General features: G+C 34.9%; 1 protein-coding gene across 1 annotated transcript in view; it reads right to left on the minus strand.

Moving 5' to 3' along the window:
- Positions 1–19,028, minus strand: part of Tenm1 (teneurin transmembrane protein 1) — a 748,830-nt gene that overhangs the window by 300,262 nt on the left and 429,540 nt on the right. The window contains exon 8 of the mRNA XM_034485178.2: positions 1,379–1,617. Within this exon, the coding sequence (XP_034341069.1) occupies positions 1,379–1,617 (239 nt within the window). The remainder of the gene's footprint in view (positions 1–1,378; positions 1,618–19,028) is intronic.

Genomic DNA, 19,028 nt, shown 5'->3' on the forward strand with positions numbered 1-19,028 from the left:
ACTTGTAGGTTAAAGTTCTCTCCTCCCACAAAATAGTTTCAGGGCATTTAACTCTGATGTCTCTTCATACTAAGGCATCTTTCTGGTCCCTATTTCTTACTGTAAATGAGTTCACGATAAAATTTATTAGAACTGCAATTTGTCTTTATCCTTCCATCTCATCAGAAGTATTTCTCATTACAGGTCATTGTAAACTAGATAAACATGTGATGCAAGCATTGAGTGAAACATGATATGCAAGAAATATTTGTAACACAGGAAAATATCCACCTTTAATAGAATATAGATTGCTTTCTGGGAATTTCAAAGCAAGAATCATGGAGGCTATCAGAGGCCATATCTCTTTATTGCTCACATCATAGTAATAGTTCTTCAAAAGTTATCTGTTTACTTGCTTACATCCTCTTGTTTTATAGCTCCTAGAAAAACTGGATATGAGAAGTCTTGGATCTGTTAACACTTTGAATAAAAAAGGAACCAACCAAGCATGCTTTGTTATTTATAGTTATGAGAAAATTTAAATCTTTTTTTATTCACTTCTCAGAACAATTCTGTATCAACGAGGAAATGAAATTTCATGTTAAACCTGAAAAAAGTTGCTAATGACATATCTAGACAGATTTTTTTTTCATGAGAATATCCTATCTATTCTTGGAATAAGGTTTTTAAAAAGCACGTATCTTAAAGTATTTACATTTTAAACTGGCAGAACCACTGAAGCACAGAAATTAATATTCAGTCAAAATAAAATGCCATCCAGAAAAATCAATACGATTTTCTATTAAGTGTTTGTGACTTTAATCAGAGTGACTGAAGAACAACATTTTTCCCCTTAAAAGACTGTATACAATTACCCTCCTAAGCTCAAGAACCATGCATTTTCCAACTTTCTTGTGAAAATAGGGTTGTATGTTTTGGTTTCTATGAATCTTTGAGAAGACATTATGCACTAAATTTTGTGAAAGCTCTCAAATAAGTATCTATTTAATGAAATCACTACCTGAAGATTCAGTAGCCATATTACTGTGTACCTATAATTTAAGAAGCTATTGTAGATTAGTACTTATGACTTTAAATGAGAAAACTATAACAACCATTTAATTGAAAGGAACATGGCTAACTACAGTAACCGCAATCAATAAGACTGTGTTAGCACTACAAATATTTCTTCTCAAAGAGTGCTCCTTCCACACCAACAATAGTACTTAACGTTAGGGATGAAGAAAAGAAAAACCTTAACTAGAAATCTGTTTGTTATTACAGCAGTTAGCTACTCTACAAATTTGTGCATCGCAGCACTGAAAGTGAATTCCTACCCCACTGCAAACAAAACAAGCAGGTTAAAAAAGAAAACTGATACATAGAATTGAGGGCTTACCAATTACATAGGCTAGTAACAAGGCCAATGTCACTGTGATTGCAGTGGCGCTCAAGGCTGTGCACTTCCAATTGCAGCATCTATACGGTTTGTTAAAAGTGAAGGCAGGTCGGGAAAAGGTGCTTCGAGGCAGCGGCCTGGGTGGTGGCGAGTAGACGGTGTTGGATGTCAGAGGGTAGTTCTGACTAGCCGCACTGAAGATAGCAGAGGAACCAGATCCATGTTTGAACAGGAAATGCCTAATAGGGAAAACCAGAAAAGTTTTCCTATAAATACCAGAGCAGATTGCTATAAACCCCACAAACACTACTGATTTCAAACTACCAGGCTATGGCAAATCTCATGAGACCAAAAAAAGGCTAGACAAAATTTTCATGTAATTCAGAGTTAGCTGATTTTTCTTTGGTATCTTTGCCATCTCTCTTCCTCCTCTTCTGTGTCACTCTGTCCCCCTCACTCCCTCCTTCCCTTCCTTCCTTTCTTGCTGACAAGTAAATGTTGCTCTTCCAGATTTGATATTCACTATGTTTTTCTCATTTCTTAATCATGATTCTGAAGAGCTGACTGCATTGTACCACCACATTTTGCTAATTAGAACATTCTAGTTTCCAATGTATCTTTGCTGAGATTTGATAAATGCAATCACTCATGCAACATACTCCCTATCCAAATATAGAACAGTTTCATAACTCCAGGAATTCTCACTTATTTTTTTTGAAGCAAATTTCTACCTCCATTCCCAGAGACAAATTCAATTCTACAGTTTATCACCATACATTCATTATGCCTGCTGTGGATCTCCATACAAGTGGACTAATGGTCTTATTATATTATATTCTTACAGGAAGATCACAGGTTGCTCATTATTATTATAACAGGATCTTTCATAAAGAGTAGTAATATATTTATAAGTAGGAACTTGAGAAAAACAAATATATGTATTTTGTCCCATTATCTACCATTAGGAGGTGCCAAGTGCCATGTGTTCTATTGTAAATTCGCTATTGCATTCATTCTTTACTTGTGTGAAACAGGCTATGCTATCTTCCTTATTGAATGTTTGAGAATGAAAAGGCAGGGTTGGAGAAATGGCTCAGTGGTTAAGACCAGTGGCTGCTCTTTCAGAGGTCCTGAGTTCAATTTCCAGCAACTACATGGTATCTCATAACTATCTGGAATGGGATCTGATGCCCTCTTCTGGTGTGTCTAAAGACAGCTGCAGTGTACTCATATACATAATACATAAATAATTCTTTAAAAAATGAATGTGAAGGCAAACAGATTAAACAACTTGTTTGACTCGCCACACAAGTGACAGTGCTAGAATCAGCATACAGGGTATCCAGGCTTCAAAGTCCTGAATCTTAAGCACTCTACTGTGCCCTTTATAGCAGTGAAATGCACTGCTAAACAAAGCACATTCTGGTGCTGCATTTTAATGTATAGTATAAAGCCTCTCAGTAAGTGAAAAGTCAACATCACCTTGCAACATATGCCCAAATGCATAAGTCTCATTTCCAGCTTCAGTGTATGAAAGGAAAAGAAACATGTGCATTTAAAGAACCCCCAAAGCTTTACATGCCATTTGATGAAAAAGTTGGTAATAGGGAATTTTGCTTGAGTATCATCGAGGTTAACTGTCTTTGGACAGTTAACAGTTAACTGTCTTTGTACAGTATCATGGAGGTTAGCTGTGTTTCTGAATGATAGTGAGATTCCTGTGTCTTTCTAGAGGGCCACTTTACATTATATACCAAGATATTTTAAATATATATTTGCTTACATAATAATTATGCTTGTAGGAGTTTTTCATCAGGAAATGATGATTATGATGATTTATTTAAAAAACATATTCATTACAGGGATATTTATAATAGCCAAAATAATTGGTATTTCATTAAGTAATTTTAAAAGTACATGATTCACAGGCATTACAAATTGTTCTGTAAACATATTTATTCACTAAGAAAAGCATTTACACATAGTACTAAGGGAAGGAAGCCAGACCTCAAAACATCAAATGTCATTTTTTAAAATAAAAAAGGCATGATATTTATAGATAAAACAGTAATTTAAGTTTAGAAAGTGTGAATATTTTATTAATGAAAAACGTTCTTGATCTCATATCAGCTTTACAGTTAAAATTAAAAGGTTGGTATTTGGTAAATTTTCTAGTCTTCTCTTTATCTAGAGAGGTCAGGTTCCAAGTTAGTTTTTGTAAATGTATTATTTTGATCTTTGTATGTATTTGAGGTTGGTACTATTATCTTAATCTACAGGTGACATAACTTGAGTACAAGTGATAACTGATAATTTTTATAACACTAACCAAAATTATTATTACCACTTTATCTTCATCACATGCTTATTACACATGCCCCTTTTACAGATGAGAAAACACAACAAAGAGAAGCAGAAAATAGGTCCATGGTTCTATTACTAATAACTGGTGATGCACAATTTTGAACTCTGGAGCCATTTTTATCAGAAAATAAGTGTACTATGTTTAGGCAGCTCCTGGAAAACATTAATATTTTAATGGTAAAGTAAAGAAGAAGCACATTTTGTGCTGAATTCGGCATGCAGACATTCAACGGAGCTTTATTACTTCTCCCTTTGGCTTAATGAGAAGAATGTGAGAATGGCACCTACAGATTCAGAAACTTGGAAGGAACTTCTTTATAAATCGTCTAGTAGCCTCATGTCTCAATTTTTCAATGAGAATAACTGGGACCTGAAGAATAAAAGTGACTGACTTAAGTAACAGCTAGTCAATATTGTGGATGAAAGTGGTATCAGATATTTCCTACTTAGTATATTTCCATTGTCTGATGTTATCAGTGACCCTAATCTTCACTAGAAAAGCATCCTGGTCTAATAACCTATGTAAACTGACTCAGTGAAGAAACACTATCTGTTCAAACCATGTTACAGGATGTATATGTATTCTTTTGTATGTCTTTGTGCTGCTTTGTTCTTTTGTTAACTTGACCCAAGCTGACATCATCTTGAAAGAGGGAGCCTCAGTTAAGGAATTGCCTCCATCAGACTGGCCTGTAGACAAGTCTATGGGATATTTTGATTGATGATGGATGTGGGAGTGCCTAGTTCACTCTGCACACGTGGTTCTAGACGGCATAAGAAAGCATAATGGACAAGCCAAGGAAAACAAGCAGTAACTATTTTCCTCCAGGGCTTCTACTTTGGTTTCTCCTTCAAGGTTCCACCTTGAGCTTTCTCACTGATAAAAGTATAAAGTAAACTTGCATTTGGTCATGGTGTTTTAGCACAGCAATAGAAACCCTAGTTAAGGCAAATATCTATACCAAGCTGGGAGTTATTGGTGGGGCAGATATGGTCATGCGTTTTGAGGAGGACCGTGGTAGCATTTGAACTTTAGGCTGAAAAAGACAAGGGCTACTCAGAGCTCCATGGACTCTTGACTGCAGGTTCTTGGAAGATTTTTAAGCAATGAAGATAAATATAGGCCTGTCTCATGGGGTTTCAGAGGGAAGAAATGATTCTTTCAGGACCTTTAATGTGCTAATTGGCTGTGATTAGCAAGAGAGTACAAGTACTAAAGTGAAACCTTTGTCTTGCTGGAACAATTGATGCTTGTCAGTAGGGTCATAAGAATATGCTGTGATTAAGAGACCAGCACCATTTCTCTGGGAAGTGTTTCCACAGGGTCAACAAATGGTAGCTGTAGTCTAGAGTTGGCCAAAACTGTACCCTGTGCTGGCAACTGTACCAGGTATTATGTACATTTTCTAGAGCTTACTAGTTTTGAAGGCATGAAAGGGTCACGGAAAGCAGCTGGGGCTTGGCACTGAGAGGCCATTGATGAGAAGGTGAAGTCTCAGTTTTCATGAAAACCCCAGCATATTGGAAATGCCATTATCATCGGATGACTGCCAGGACAGTGTGGAGTGGAGCTGGCCTGAGCCTCCAACAAGCTGTGTGTGCTGTCAACAGCAGAATGGAGAAATGAACCCTCTTGGGGCCTGGAAGATCATGATTCCCTGATATATGACACTGAACTTTACACTATTAGACTTTGGTTTTGCCCTGGTTAACACCTGCCCCCCTAAATAAAAAAGTATGTAACTTGGATTTTGATTTTATAGGAGTTCACACTTGAGAAAATTTGAACTTGTAGAGAAAGTTTGGCATTTAGAGAGTCTGGATATTTTAAGATATTTGGATATTTTAAAGAGACTAAATTGTTTAAAGACTGTAGGCATTTGGAGTGTTTTAAACCATGGTATCAATATTAATATGAAATCTTAGAGATGAATAAGGAAAGAAAGGCCATGGGATTAATAAGCAGCATGTTTCTGTGTCAAGTTGACAAGGAGTCAATTTTGTTATTTTTTTCCACCATGACACAAGCTAGAATCATCTGAGAAAAGGGAAGCACAACTGAGAAAATGTCTCCATGAGATTGGCCTAGAGGCAAGTCTATAAAGAAATTTCTTAATTAATGGTGGATATGGGAGTTACTAGATCATTGTGGGCAGTACCAACCCTGGGCTGGTGGTCTTGGAAGGTACAATAAAGCAAGATGTGCAAGCCATAATGAGCAATCCAGTAAGGAACATTCTAACATGCTTCTGCCTCAATTCTTGCCCTGACTTCTCTCAATAATGGACTATGAGGTGGAAGTATAAAATGAAATAAACCCTCATACTTCCAAGTTGCTTCTTCATAATAGCACAATAGAATCTCCATCTAAGATACTTATGATCCAAATTCTGGTAGTCCTACTTGCATGACAAGAACTATATTCTCTGAGCCATCTCTTGAGCCTTCTTTTGCTTGCCATATGTTCTTATAGCCTCTTTTAAAGACCAATTATTTTGTATGAATGGGCAAATGTCACAGGACAAGCTACCCTTAAGGAGATAAAAGTATTGTTCCTAAAAGTCATCTAATTTATCTCAATAATGGAAGAAAATGAGACATGGTATATAAATAGCAATAAGATAAAATACATTTTATTGGATAACTGACCCATACTATTGTGTAAGTTTTGTGTAATTGTACTTCTTTTTATTTAGGTATTTGAATAAACTGTGATTTAAAAATGCAGATCTCCTCAATAACTAGAGACCTCTCCTGGCCAGAGTTTTCCTCATTGGTCATTAAGTTTACTAATGAGTTAAAAATGTAGCAATTTATGAGCAACACACTAGTGTAGTCTTCCTAGCCTTCAACCTCTATCCTGTGACTATTTTGAGGTAATAAAGTGTCACACACATATAACAAATTCTATATAGCATCTTTCTGATATACTTTTATGATCTAAAGGGAAAACCCAGGAGTACAGACCCTTTTATCTAATGTTTGAAGATAAAAATTCTTCAAACTTTTGCATATTTATGAAGAACAACAATTGGATTTTCAAGACAATGTAAGTGGCCCAATATGTTAGATATTGATTTAGTTTGGTATATCATTAAGAGGTAGAAGAAAGAGAGAGAATTGTTGGCTATTATGATGGCAATTACAAGCAATAATCAATATCCCTGAGCACTGTAATTTCATCTGATGTACACCAAAGAATTTCCAAATGCAGTTTCATAAGTAAAATATTACACCTTAATGAATAAATTCAACAGTCACAGCAGAGCAGCATTTAAACTAATTCATGTTTGAGTGGAATCCAAATCACAGTCCTCAGTGAGAGTAGATAATAAAATAAGTTTGTATACTAAGGTTCTTGTTTTCTTATTAACAAGCCAAGACTAAGAAGCTATGCTAAAAATGATCTATGCTATGGTGTGTATCCTGAGAAATGGCAATATAAATGGTGTGTATTGTCATTAGCTTTGCAGATCATTGTAGAAAGTGAAACTGGTACCTAATGTGTTTTCATAGTCCTTTAAAAAAGTAAGAGCATAAAGACAAATGCACAGTGCTAGATTTCAGCTATGTGCTCATAAAATCAGATCATCTGTCTACACACATTGCTTTTCCCCTCAGGACCCAAGGATATACTAAAATGTTGTTATCAATTTTATACAATTGGGTTTCTTTTTGCCACCAGAGCAAATGATGAAAATGCAGTTCAAGAGTTTATGTGTAAGTACTGCTTCTTTTTGCATCTGTTTTAATATTCAAGTTCAAATTTAGAAAGGGAAAGTAAGATATTACAGAAGGAAATGGGCACATAAGGAAATTGGAAGAAAAAATCTTCAAGACTGATGAGACCCAATAGTGGTAAATGGGAGTATCATAAATGCTCCTGTGTGGATTTTAAAATCATCTATAAAAGGGTGAAAATGAACTCTCTCTTTTAAGCCCTTATACTACATAATTCTGAAGATATCTGTTAACATTAAATAATGTGATTTAATATGGCACTTAAAATCCTTGCAGGAAATGGGCAGAAATCTACAGCTTTTTAACAACAGATACATAAATAGCCAATTTTTTTTCTCTTTTAGATCTTGTAAACATTCTTATGAAACACATCTAAGCCTGTATTACTGTAGCTATAAGCATTTGGATCACTTCTTTTTCCCACAGAAACAGGTTCACCTTGCTTCTAGTGAAAGTGAAGCTTATTTAAAAAATTGTGAGTAGACCTAAATTACAATTGTATGGGATAGTGAAATTTAGTTACCTGTTTTCAAAATTATTAAATGTAGTTTGGTGATAAAAATCTAAATCCCATGACATAAATTTGTCTTCTTAAACTTTTTAAATTTTGTACTTTACTAGTGTTAAGTACTTTGTGAGAAGTCTCTAGAATCACTTACCTCTAAAATCTGAAACACTGTTTGTCAATTAAACAACTCTTTTCCCCAGTACCCACTATTCCCCTGTTTAGTTTTATGATTTTGACCTGTTTATCATTGAGAAAATACACCATATTTATATTTACATGACTGGATCATTTCACTTAACATGACTTAAGATTCATTCATTTTGCAGCATGTGACAGCAATTCATTCCTTTTAAAAGACCAAATAATATTTTACTGTATGGATAAATCACATTTTCTTTATCTGATCACTTCCTTATCAATACTTATGGTACATCTATCTCTTGGCTATTTGGAATAGTCCTTCTATGAAAACAAGAGAGCTAGCATCTCTTTAATGTTGATTTGGATACACACCCAAAGGAAACATTATGGGATCATATGTTACTTTTTCAAAATTTTTTTTAAGACACTTCCATCTCACTTTTCCATAGAAGTGTTTATTTTTAAGTCCCACTAACAGTGTACTAAGTTTTCAATTTTTCACATATGTATTATTATCTCTTCAATGTTTACTATTGTGGCTTATTTTTATTTTTTAGGTGTACTTATTTTACTTTATGTGTGTGTTTGTCTTGCCTGTATGTATGTACAGGCACCATGTATATGCCTGCTGCTTGCAGAGGTCAAGACAGCACTTTCATCTCCTAGAACTAGAGTTAGAGATGGGTGTGAGCTGCCTGCTGTGGGGTTTGGTTCCCTGGAAGAGTTGCAGGTGCTCCTAACTACTGAGCTATTTTTCCAGCCCCTGGACTTCTGTTTTGACAATAGTCTTATTAATGTGGTTATTGCTTGCATATCTGTGATTGTACATCTTTCCACAAGTATCTTGGGTTTTTGTTAACTGTCTTCACATAAATACGTTTAATTATTTAATCTAACGGTTCAAAAACACATATAAACCTAAAACAGCATTTTGAGTTTAGCACCATTTTCTTCTCTGTTGAAAAAATATCTAGAACTGTAGGAGGAGCCAAGGTGGGAGGAGTAAGGAGAAAAAAGGCAAAGGAAGAGGAGGAGCTAGGAAGAGCAGAGATATAGGAGGATGAAGTGCCTTGCAGGTATGGAGAGTAGTTGCAGCTAACAACTTATATTTAGGTTAGCTAATTAGGAAACAACTCTAATTGTATGGGCATATTGTTACTGAGCATTACCAAACACATAAAGCCTTTGATTAATATTTAAGCATCAGAGTCTCATTTTTCTACTGGGCCCGGGTGGATGGTGGGATGGTCTGGGCAATGCCCAGCCTTGCGGAGACAGCATGAAAGATTGGCAGAGCCGATTCTCATGCTGGTGGCTCATGGGTAGCAGGGCTGGTATTTCTGGCTGGCCTTTTCTAGCTGCAGCACGCACACGTGGCCTCTGGCCATGGGACATGGTAGCTGAGCTAGGCAGAGCTGCCGACACAGCTTAGATAGTGGGCTTCACTAGTGGCCATTTTAAATAATTACTTCCACAAGAACTGATTGTAGGAAGGTGTTTCAGTCTCCATACTCTGCTTTCCATTACTCCAATTTAGAATAAATACCCATAAAAGGTAATTATATAAATTTTTCTTGAGCTTATTAGTATTATAAGTTTGAAAATGTGGTGGGGTAAATTTATTTCTCTACTAATAGTTATATAGAGGATGATTTCATTTTTGGTTTTTATTCTTAATTCCAAATATTCAGATAACCCCTGTCCATATGTGCCCTGAAAAACCCACATGCCAAATATTAATAAAACTTCTGTTCTTGTGTCATTTGTAATTTTAAGTAGTTCTTACCAATGTTTCTGCATTCCTAAAGAATTCTTAATTTTGTGAAATTTAAATCTGAGCTAAATAATCTATTGTCAAATAGCAATATTCTATGATATTCATTAGTATTGTGGTCTTTTTCAGATGAATTATTCTGTAAGAGGACATCTCTGTCCTGAATGTTAATATTTCTGATTACATATCAGATGGATGCAGGAAGCATATTCCAGTTTAAAGGTCTCTGATGTCAAAGGTATATAAGAAAACATTAACACACTGGTATGTAGAATGCCTTTGTTCCTTTTACAATGCTTTCCTTATGTTTATCAGAAGCTGCAGAGAAGCTTTACCTATGATACTTCAACAATATGGCTGTCTAAACAAAACCTGAACAAGGACAGCATCAGTAGACATGCTAAAGTAGAAGGAGAAATCTTATAGGGTCTAAACTATAGACAAAGGACTATAGATAAAAAGGAAAGCTGAAAGCAGGAGAAATAGTTACTTCCTACTCCCAGGGAAGTACAACTGGTCATCCCTGAATTCAAATATATGTATATATATATCTCACAAATGGGCTAAGCAGATTGTATTTATATGTCAAGGTATACACACACAAAGACACACAAGGAAGATTGAAAGGAAAAAGGAATGGAGGCAATGATGAAATTATATTTTAACTTAAAAATATAAAAACTAATGCTCTTGGTTTACTGTGTAGAATGAAGCTTAAGGATTCTAAGGTAAATATAAGCAAGTATATTTTGTTTTAACAGATTGAAATAATTAAATGTGTTCCTTTTTTGTCTAATGTAAATCTAGCAGATAAATCAATTCACAAGCTGGTAAAGTGGAGATCCACATCTTGCAAATTGTCCTCACACATCTGCATGTGTGTACATGCATATACCTGCCACAGGTATATACATACACACATTCACACATTAAATAGATAGGTAGATGTAATAAAAAAGAAAAAGTTTATTCATATCTCAATTCTTGTGAGATATTTTGGTAATGAAGGATTATTCTCAGTAAACATTCTAATGATTTTTAAATACTTAATAATAATAGCAAGGCAAAGGACATGAAAATCTTAATGAAAATTTTATTAGATGCTAGATATTTGGGTATATTACTTTATATTTTTTATTACATTCTCGCAATATCCCAATAATATAGATGAAAACTACATTTTGTAGGTGAGGTGACCAAAACCTGATACTAAGACTTTATAAATTTCCTAAGATCGCACAATTGGTAAATTATTGAGTCGAATATTAACTTCATTTTGGTTGAGTACTACAATATGACCTACATGAGAATAGGTATGTCTTTGTCTTACATTGTACTCTATTCTTACAATCTGAAAAGTTATGCAACAAATATTTCAATGAATATTTTAAAAGTTATGCATGAGTCATGAAACTCAATGATTGTGGATATATTAGCTATCAATATAAATTATAATGCTAATCTTCGAAAATAGTTTACAGTATATTCTACTCATACTCATCTCTCCTTCAGCCTCCCTTATCCAAGACCTGTTTCCTACTCACTCAGCTTTGTGTCTTCTTTTTGATTAACCCAATCTAGTACAGTTTGTACTGCTCACAAGCTTTTATGACCTTCCACTGAAGCATAATCAACATACTATGAGCTAAATTCTTTAACATTTTTTTAAATATACTTTTCATACAATGTATTCTGATCATTGTTTCCTCTCCTCTCAAATCCTCTTAGAACTTCCTCACTTCTCGACCTACTCAAAATCACACCTTTTCTTTATCTCCCTCATTAGAAAACAAAACAAAGCAAACATATCAGAATAGGACAAAAACAAATAAACATAATAATAAGATGTAAAGAAAAAGTTTGAGAAACGTACATACACAGACATAGAGACATGGTTTGAGAAATGCACATACACAGACATAGAGACATGGCACACAGGCACACCATAAAAACACAAAATTGGAACCTATAATATATAAGTTAAAGACCTGTAAAGTTAGAAATAAAATCACAGAAAAAATGATTATGAGTAAAAATAAACCCTCCAAAAATACCACTGAGCTTGTTTTGTGTCTGCCATCTACTGCCAGCATAAGGCCTGCCATTAAGTGTAGTTTGTATGCTCAGTGAGACATAAAGACATTACTGTTGGACAAAAGTAATTTTTTTGTTTGGAACACTTGTCATTTAGTGATAATTTCTGGGCTAGTGATGGAGGATTGGGTGTGATGGGGGATTGGGTGTGATGGGGGATTGGGTGTGATGGGGGATTGGGTGTGATGGAGGATTGGGTGTGATGGGGGATTGGGTGTGATGGGGGATTGGGTGTGATGGGGGATTGGGTGTGATGGGGGATTGGGTGTGATGGGGGATTGGGTGTGATGGGGGATTGGGTGTGTTGGGGGATTGTGTCTACTTCCACTCTCAGTGCTGGGACCCCATCTGGCTTTGATCTGTACAGATGTTGTACATGGTGCCACAGTGTCTGTGATATATATATATATATATATATATATATATATATATATATATATATATATATCAGCCCTGATCTGTCTATAAGCCTTGTTTCCTTGCTGTCCTCCATCCCTACTGGCTCCTACAATCTTTCTGGCTCCTCTTCTCCTAAGTTCTCTGAGCTATGAGGGGAGATATTTGATGGTGACATCCCATTTAGGACCGAGTGTTCGAAGGTATCTCACCCTCTTTATATTATACAGTTATGAATTCCATTTACTACAGGAGAACTCTTCAATCATGATGGCCGAGTAAGGCATCAGTCATATTAACTGATTCTTCTTCTCCCAGAAGCTATCAATTGCCAAGTGCTCTTCAGTTAAGAGTGACACTTTGTATCCTCCTCTTCTCTCCATACTGGGATTTTGTCTGTCTTGACATACATGTCTTGTGCATGCTGTCACAACTGCTATGATTTTATAGGTACAACTTCCTTGCTGTGATCAGCAAACACTGGTTTTTTTGAAGGCATTCTCCACCTCTGGTTCTTACAACCTTTCTACTTCCTCTCCTGCAATGATCTCTGAGATCTGGGAGGACACCGTGTGTTAGAGATGTCTCATTTAGGGCGGAGCATTCTATAGTCTCTTATTCTTTGTACCTTGACCGGTTGTGGGTCTGTATGTTAAATACAATCTACTGCAAAAAGAATCTGGCTTATCAGTGTGAGAAACCAGTGATTATACAGGTAATAAGGCCTATGAAACAATATACTACTATTACACTGCTACATGGGCATAATATTGAAGTTACTTCTAACAACTTACTACTATATCCATAGATTAGTGCATTACTCAACCCTTGTCAGGCAATGTAATGTTCATTTACATAGTCATCTGTTATTTCTCATTTCAAAGATGAATACTTATATATATACACAAAGTACCTAAACTGAATCTTTTAATGGAAATACTTCTATCAAATCAAAATTATCAAGAATAGAAAATTATATTAAGAAGGTTGGTCATATTGAAAACTATTAGAAAAGTGAAGTTGTTTTCTTGTCTCCATTTAGAATGTGAGGGACAGCCAACTTTCCATATAAATCAAATATTTCTGATAAGCATACTTATATGTAAAATGGGACTGTGGTGCTGGTATAGACAGAAAACAAAAATACTGAAAATTCTATAATACTTAATTAAGTGTCTTTAGTAGACCCTCAAATATATTAAATAACTGTGTATAAACTTCATAATAGTGATTTTTAGTAAATGTCTCATTCTTTAAGTTATGCTTTAATTTTAACATAAAAGTTAATGTTAAGGGGCTGGAGAGATTGCACAGTGATTATGGGCTCTTGTTCTTACAGTGGACTGGGGTTTGGTCCCCAGGACCTACATGGTGGCTTATAACTGCAAGTAATTCTATTTCCAGGGCATTCAATGCCTTCTTCTGACCTCCATGAATACCAGGCATACATGTGATACACATATATACATGTAGGCAGAACACTGATATACATAGAATATTAAAAGCTATGCCAGCTGAAAGGTAAATATGAAATTAGTATTTTCTATTAATACAAATGTTGGGTTAAAAGGCTCAGATCAATACATAAAAGGAAAAATATCAGATCATCTGACATTCATAAAAGCAGTATTGGCCTTATGTAAGACAAAAGAGAAAGATTAAAAAGTGAATATGGAGAGAATGAAGAGTGCAGGTGAAGAGAAAGGAAATCTTATATATAAGGATGGATGGGAGACAGACAGACAGACAGACAAAAGGATTACATTTGCAAAGAGGAATTGATTTGTTTGTTGCTTTAGGACTCAGGCCTCATTTGTTATAAATCTTATATAAGAAGTCAGCAACAATACACTATAATCTTCCATCTTCTGAATTCCCAGAACACAGACCAATTAGACATTAGAAAATGTGTGCATATCCAATGTACCAAAATATACTCCTTTTACTTAAGGCTTTCACAAAGAAATGAGAGTAGCGGAAAGGTAATTAGAGATAAAAATTGTATAAGGAATTGTCACTATATTAAAAGGAAACCTTGTGGGAGGTTCAGAGCTAAATGCATATAGGTTAGAGGGTTTCCAATATGAGTCTCACTATAAATTGGAGACTAACGAAATCCTCCAACATGAGCTTTGCAAATGGAAAAAATAAAGGGGGAAGACTCAGAAGAAGGCTTGTGTAAAGAGGGAGAAGACAATGACAGATTCTGCCTCACAGAAGCTGAAGATAGGCTGACTAACAACGATAGAAAAGTATGTCTTAGGTGAGGTTAGATGTGTTTTTCAACTGTGGTTAATTTTGTCATAGAAAGGAACATATGTCAATGATTGGAGAACATTTTATGTTGACACAATTTGGGGGATGGTACTTTTTGTTACTAACACGCAGTGGGAGAGACTGCTAAACATCCTGGAGAGTTGTCTCTTCAAGATGTACACATCAATGATTTGTTCACCTTAAAATGTCAATGACAGTTTTGAAATAGCATGATCTAAAACTATTCATTTAATGGGAACATGCAGTTTTCAGTATCACTAACTCTATGACAGGGAATTAGGCACTCTTGAAAAATTTCCAGGGAAATATTTTCTTGTCAGAAATTCATGATTTTATCCTCTTCTCTAAGCTCACAGTTATTACTACTTGAGGCTATTTTCACTTGTGATTTCTCTATTATCCAAACAAATGCCCCAAACTATAGGGCCAGAGCACATACACAATTATATACAACTCATTCATAATTGCTTTAAATATTTACCCTTGCTGACCAAACAAAGAAAATCCTTGTAAGTTACAGAGAATTGAAGACATTTGGTACTTCAATTTAAAAAAAAAATTGCTTTTCAAATTGTACCTTTCATAAACTTGTCACAAAGCATAAATCCAAATCTTCAACTGCTGATAAAATATGTGGAATATATAATAATCACATCAATGGAAACAACATTAACATCCCCCACAATCTGAAAAACCTATGAAACAGCCAAATGGGGCTCTGTGCTATGATTTAAAACTCAAGAAGTATAATCCCCCTTGAGCACAGGAGAATTTTTGAAAAATCAGGCTTTTCCTCTGAAATTGTCCATACTTGCTGTATGAATTTTAGAACATAGAGAAAATCATTGGTTCACATTTACCACTCCAATACAGCACAGGGACACAGATAAGAGAAGGTCAACATCAAGAGGACAATGATTCCATGGACTGGTATGACGTATATGATAAATAGAATGAGAAACCTGTACTTCATTTATCTATGCACAATTGTCAACATTTGGGGAAAAACACCCACTAAAATTCATAAGATGCAGCATAAAAATGGCTGGTTGGGACATGAGTGTAACTCAGACTATATGAAATACTGTTGTATTTCCTTCATAATTAGACAGAAAATAAAAGTATCAGGAAAGAGATTGAAATTCTACTTTAGCTTCAAAGTATGACCCTATGTGAGACAAAGTTTTATATGAAGTGCTTTAAATCCTATGGCCATGAAAACTTTTAAAACACACACACACACACACACACAGAGAGAGAGAGAGAGAGAGAGAGAGAGAGAGAGAGAGAGAGAGAGAGATTAAAATTATCACTGTTTATCAACAGTTTTACTGTGCATTCATATATCAGAGAGCATCACTTAGGAACTAGGAGTATTTACTTAACTATATTTGATTGCCATCACTGCTCTGTCCTGACAAATAGGCATGTTTAGCTTCTTCACCATTTCTTCTTACACATTAGAAATTCTGAAAGTATCTCAGTATTCCAACTTAAAATTGTTTCTCATATATAGGCATGTCACATAGAATTACCCAACTTGCAATTAATTATAACTCAGCTTGTTGGAAAGCTTAAATTATCAGAATTCTTTCAATGGAGGAACAACTCACAGAAAGATAAGCCACAGAGTGACAGAAATTGCAAACCATAAGTGATCTTAAATATTTTGCTTCCGTCTCTCATCTGACAGTTGATGAAAATGGCATTATGTTGAAGAAAGAAAATCATCAATGTCATATACTTATTTAATGGTAAAATTGGACTTGGGCTCAATATTTCTAACTTTGAATCTTGTGCCTTTTCAGTACTCACAGGAGACTATTAAAATTTGCAACAAATATCCTTGGACCACTAGACACTTTATTCACTCCCCAATATCTTTTCAGTTTAGAACACTTTATATAAAAAAATCAGGTCTAAAATGACAAGTCTGATATAATTGTGAAAGATTGAATTTATTGTCATTTGGAATTTAAAAAATGGATTCATGTTTAAGAGTGATTTTCAATAAGAGTGATTATTTTTTTTGAAAAGTTCTATTTAACCTTAAGCTAGTCACCAAATCCAATTACCCAGAAGCCCTCCATTTTCTGAGCATTTAGGCTCATCAAGATTTTTATATTACAAAATATAACTATAGAATACAAACTAGCATATCTTTATAGGCAGGGAAGATTAGCTGAACCATAAACCAGCTCACAAACAGACAGAATGGGATAATCTGAAGTTTCCCTTATAGTAGAGACATAGTCATTTGCAAAGATTATTGTGCTGATTTTGGAAAGACTTGCATTCCAGTTCCAATTCTTACTCTGTTAATAACATTTCCCCAAATCTCTGTTACTTGCATTTAAATTGGGACTGCTTCCTATCATATTTCCCTTCCAGGGTTGTATAGTCTGAGATAAGATGCCATGTGAAAGTAGTTTGGAAAAAAAAACCTATTAACACATATATGCATGTATGCCTATATGTGCACACACACGTTTGTACATGTATCCAATACATTATTTAAAATTCAAGGTTTTGACTTTGTTAAACATATTTAGCTGTTGAAAGGCAACCTGTAATATGTTGCTGCAAAGTAACCTAGGTTCTTGACATAATTTGCTACAATAGATGACAAAATTTGAGCGATTGGACTGTCACACATGAAAGACAATTATTTTAATTGAATTCAGGAGAAACAGAAGATTGTGAATATTTCATGCCAAAAGAAATTAAATTTTCTAAGGGGGCTAATATCATGTTGTACTTGATAATTCCATGGATGAATTAGAAGTAGTCATAAGTTAGCAGCTGTTTTATCAATGTAAGCCCTGAGGTGTACATATGTCACTACTGAGTATTTTTGTCAGTAATGTAGGACTGCCTAGAGTTCTGTGTATGTATGTCAGATGGAGGAAAGAAATATGGCTTATAATCATGACTTGGCAAGGTAGTTGCTTGCCTTTGGGAATATATGATTTAAGTTTGACAGCAGATTTTTAGTAAGGGAGGGGGATTTTAATACCTTCTTCTACCATGATACTGACAAAAGCAATTGTTTTGTAGATAGGCAAAGGAGGAATTCTCAAACTCAATCATCACCACATCACCCTTTGAGAGGTTTAGATGCCTTAACTGTTGTATAGGATTGTGCTCCTTCCTTACAGCCACTTGGTCATACCTGTACTTTTTTCCATGTTCTTATTTTCTTTTCTGATATTCTTATTTTTTTACCTCTCATTATTATAATAAATAATTATTCTAACGCCCAAAGACCTACTTATGGAAAGTAATTCTCCTTCTATTTTCCATCTCAATGTATATGAGTAATTTACCTTGATTCAGTTTTGGGTCAGTCTGCCATCCCACATACAACCATGGGATGTTTCTCAGATGCCTCCATAGTCCTACTTTATAATACAAATTTGTGCCACTTCTTATTCACCATTTTAGTAAAACTGGCTGCTTTAAACTTCTAATGGTCAGAGTCAAAGGTCTTTTTTCTCATCCATATTTAATTTGACTCATCTCTAACGTTTGAAAATTGTGATTACCACTGCCTTGAAATAATTCTCCTTTCATTTCTATATTTTTAGGCTATTCCTTTTCAGCAATTTTGTCCTTTCCTTTAGACCTTTATATCAGTATTCTCAGAATTTAGTTTTCTCATTCTTGCATTAAACTATTTTAATATATCCAAGATGTCATGCATCATTCACAGAAACTCATTATTATATCTATCTGTGAAACTCATGCCTATCATAGGTGAGCTCTAGAATCAGACAATATATAATTTTTCCTCGTTTTTCCCCCCAAATTTTGTTGTTGTAAAGATTTCTGGTTGCTTCTTGTGTTCTTAAATTGAGGCAGAGACATTCTCAGTCTGCATGTAGCATGGAGTGATTCGGAACTCATTATTTATACAAAGTCGGCTTCAACTCATGGAAATCCTCCTGCCTCAGCTTCCTGAATTCTAAAATTACAGTTCTATGCTATAACACCTAGCCAAGAAACACTTAGGTTTAAACTAGATTCTCTATATCATACCTAGTGACATAGAGGATGGTTGTTAAGCTTTTAAAACTATTGGTTTAAAAAAAAAACCCAAATGTGATAAAATGTTTTTTCCACTGCAGGCATTCAGAAAATGATCAATGGAGTGGTAGCTCAGTGAGGAAAGCACTTGCTATGCTAGGATTAATAGATGAGTTCAAAACCAAGAACCCACATAAACAATGATTGTCATTACAGCAAGTTAGCAGGTGGAGACAAGAAAATTGCTGGAAGCTTTTAGGCCAGTCAACTTGGCATATACACTAGCAAAAAATAAAACTATGTGGTTTCAAACAAGGTGGAAAGTGAAG

The sequence above is a fragment of the Arvicanthis niloticus genome, chromosome X (assembly GCF_011762505.2).
Source record: "Arvicanthis niloticus isolate mArvNil1 chromosome X, mArvNil1.pat.X, whole genome shotgun sequence".
Classification (NCBI taxonomy): Eukaryota; Metazoa; Chordata; class Mammalia; order Rodentia; family Muridae; genus Arvicanthis; species Arvicanthis niloticus.